Raw genomic sequence first — 2,140 nt, forward strand, 5'->3', positions numbered from 1 at the left:
AAGTCTCCCATGGAGCGTCCTTAAGTAAATGGTACCATTTACTCAGCTTGAAATGTCCAGTCACCCCAAAACAACTATTTTCATATACTGGGTTCAGTTAAAAGTGCATGACCTTATTGTCTTTTCTAGGAGTATTTGCTGATAGCTAGAGAAGACTAAAATCTCTGGTTCCCTTTTCCAATTTCCTGGTAATATTTTGCTCATAACGTCAATTACATGAAAGAGTCCCTTTAAGTATTTTTAGTTTTATATATGGTCTTCAAAGAGAGATCATAATTTATTTAAACTTGGGGCTATATCTTAAACATGATTTTTATATTCACCACAGCTCTAACAGGTTGTGATTTATTGTGTTAAAGACTGAATAATAATAGCATCACATATTACTGAGAATGTAACTCAGAAAATAAGAATATAGGAGAGAGTGTAATTTAAGTTAATCAACACACAACGTAAATTAGTATTTTGTCTCAAATTTATCTGACTGTTTAAAACCTGAGATGCAGCAGAGTCGCATGGTGGCGCTGCAGGATAAGATGGGGACTTTTTCGTACCATCCAATGCTCTGGTCTCCATTAATCAGTGTAACTGAGAGCATAGGAGAAGCAGGAAGGGGAAAAGAGGCTTTCAAGAGAAAGCTAGGGAGCCAACAACACCCCGTAATCCATGACAGGATTACAAAACTAAAGATTCCCAGTGGTCCCGCCTAATAGATGAGAGGCGCAATTTAGGAGCTGTTTGGCTACTGAGTTGAAACATTTCTGCAGAAACACATTTGGCTTAAGGAGCCATGGAACCAGGAGAGAGGCACCCTCAGCAGATAAGGCAAGTGCTGCTTTTCTTTGTTTTCCTGGGAGGGTCTTTGGTGTGTTCAGAGCCCTGGCACTATTCTGTGGCAGAGGAAATGGAGATAGGCTCCGTTATAGCCAATGTGGTGAAAGAAATAGGTTTGGCTGTGGAAGACTTGGTTGCACGGGGGGCTAGAGTCATCTTTGACGATTATAAACCGTATTTACAGTTGGATCCGCAGACTGGCAACTTGCTCTTAAATGAGGAACTGGACCGGGAGGCACTTTGCCATTTCACAGAGCCATGTATATTGCATTTCCAGGTATTATTTGAAAATCCTTTACAATTTTTTCAGGCTGAACTTTGGGTTAAAGACATAAATGATCATACCCCTGCTTTCTTAGACAAGCAAATAATCCTGAAAATCTCAGAAGCTACTGCTCCAGGAACCCCATTCCAAATGGACAGTGCTCAGGACTTGGATGTAGGAAAGAATGGTGTCCAAAACTACACATTAAGTCCCAATCCTTATTTCCACCTTGAATTACAAGACAGTGATGATGGCAGAAAATTCCCAGAGCTGTTACTGGACCAATCTCTGGATCGGGAAAAGGAGCCCGAGTTTAGATTAACGCTAACAGCCTTAGATGGTGGATCTCCGCCCAGGTCTGGAACTACACTGGTTCGTGTTTTGGTTTTAGATATCAATGACAATGCTCCAGAGTTCGAAAGGCCTGTCTATGAGGTTCAGGTACCAGAAAACAGCCCTGTGGACTCCTTGGTCGTCAGGGTGTCTGCTACAGATTTGGATGCGGGAATATATGGAGAATTATCCTACTCATTTTCTCACGTCTCCACAGACATTCGGAAAACATTTGAAATCCATCCAGTTTCTGGTGAAATCTATTTAAAAGCGCTTCTGGATTTCGAGTTAATTCAATCATATACAATAAATATCCAGGCCATTGATGGGGGTAGCCTTTCCGGAAAATCAGCAATTTTAGTTCGGGTTGTGGATGTGAACGACAACGCACCAGAAATAGTCATGACATCTCTGACTAGCCCCATACCTGAAAATTCGTCACCTGAAATGGTGGTCGCTGTTTTTAGCGTACGAGACCTAGATGCTGGGGACAACGGGAGGATGGTGTGCTCCATTCAGGATGACCTCCCTTTTCTCTTGAAGCCTACCTTTAAGAATTTCTACACCCTGGTAACAGAGAGCCCCCTCGATAGAGAGAGCCAGGCCGAGTACAACATCACCATCACCGTCACCGACCTGGGAACCCCCAGGCTGAAAACCCAGCACAACCTCACGGTGACCGTGTCCGACGTCAACGACAACGCCCCG

At 43.1% G+C, this 2,140-nt stretch overlaps 1 protein-coding gene across 1 annotated transcript in view; it reads left to right on the forward strand.

Moving 5' to 3' along the window:
• The first annotated feature begins 602 nt into the window (after positions 1 to 602).
• The window catches only part of LOC132027557 (protocadherin beta-18-like), a 6,055-nt gene continuing 4,517 nt past the window's right edge, over positions 603 to 2,140 (forward strand). Inside the window, exon 1 of the mRNA XM_059416360.1 lies at positions 603 to 2,134. Within this exon, the coding sequence (XP_059272343.1) occupies positions 791 to 2,134 (1,344 nt within the window). The 5' untranslated portion in view covers positions 603 to 790. The remainder of the gene's footprint in view (positions 2,135 to 2,140) is intronic.

This window comes from Mustela nigripes, chromosome 12 (assembly GCF_022355385.1).
Source record: "Mustela nigripes isolate SB6536 chromosome 12, MUSNIG.SB6536, whole genome shotgun sequence".
Taxonomy (NCBI): domain Eukaryota; kingdom Metazoa; phylum Chordata; class Mammalia; order Carnivora; family Mustelidae; genus Mustela; species Mustela nigripes.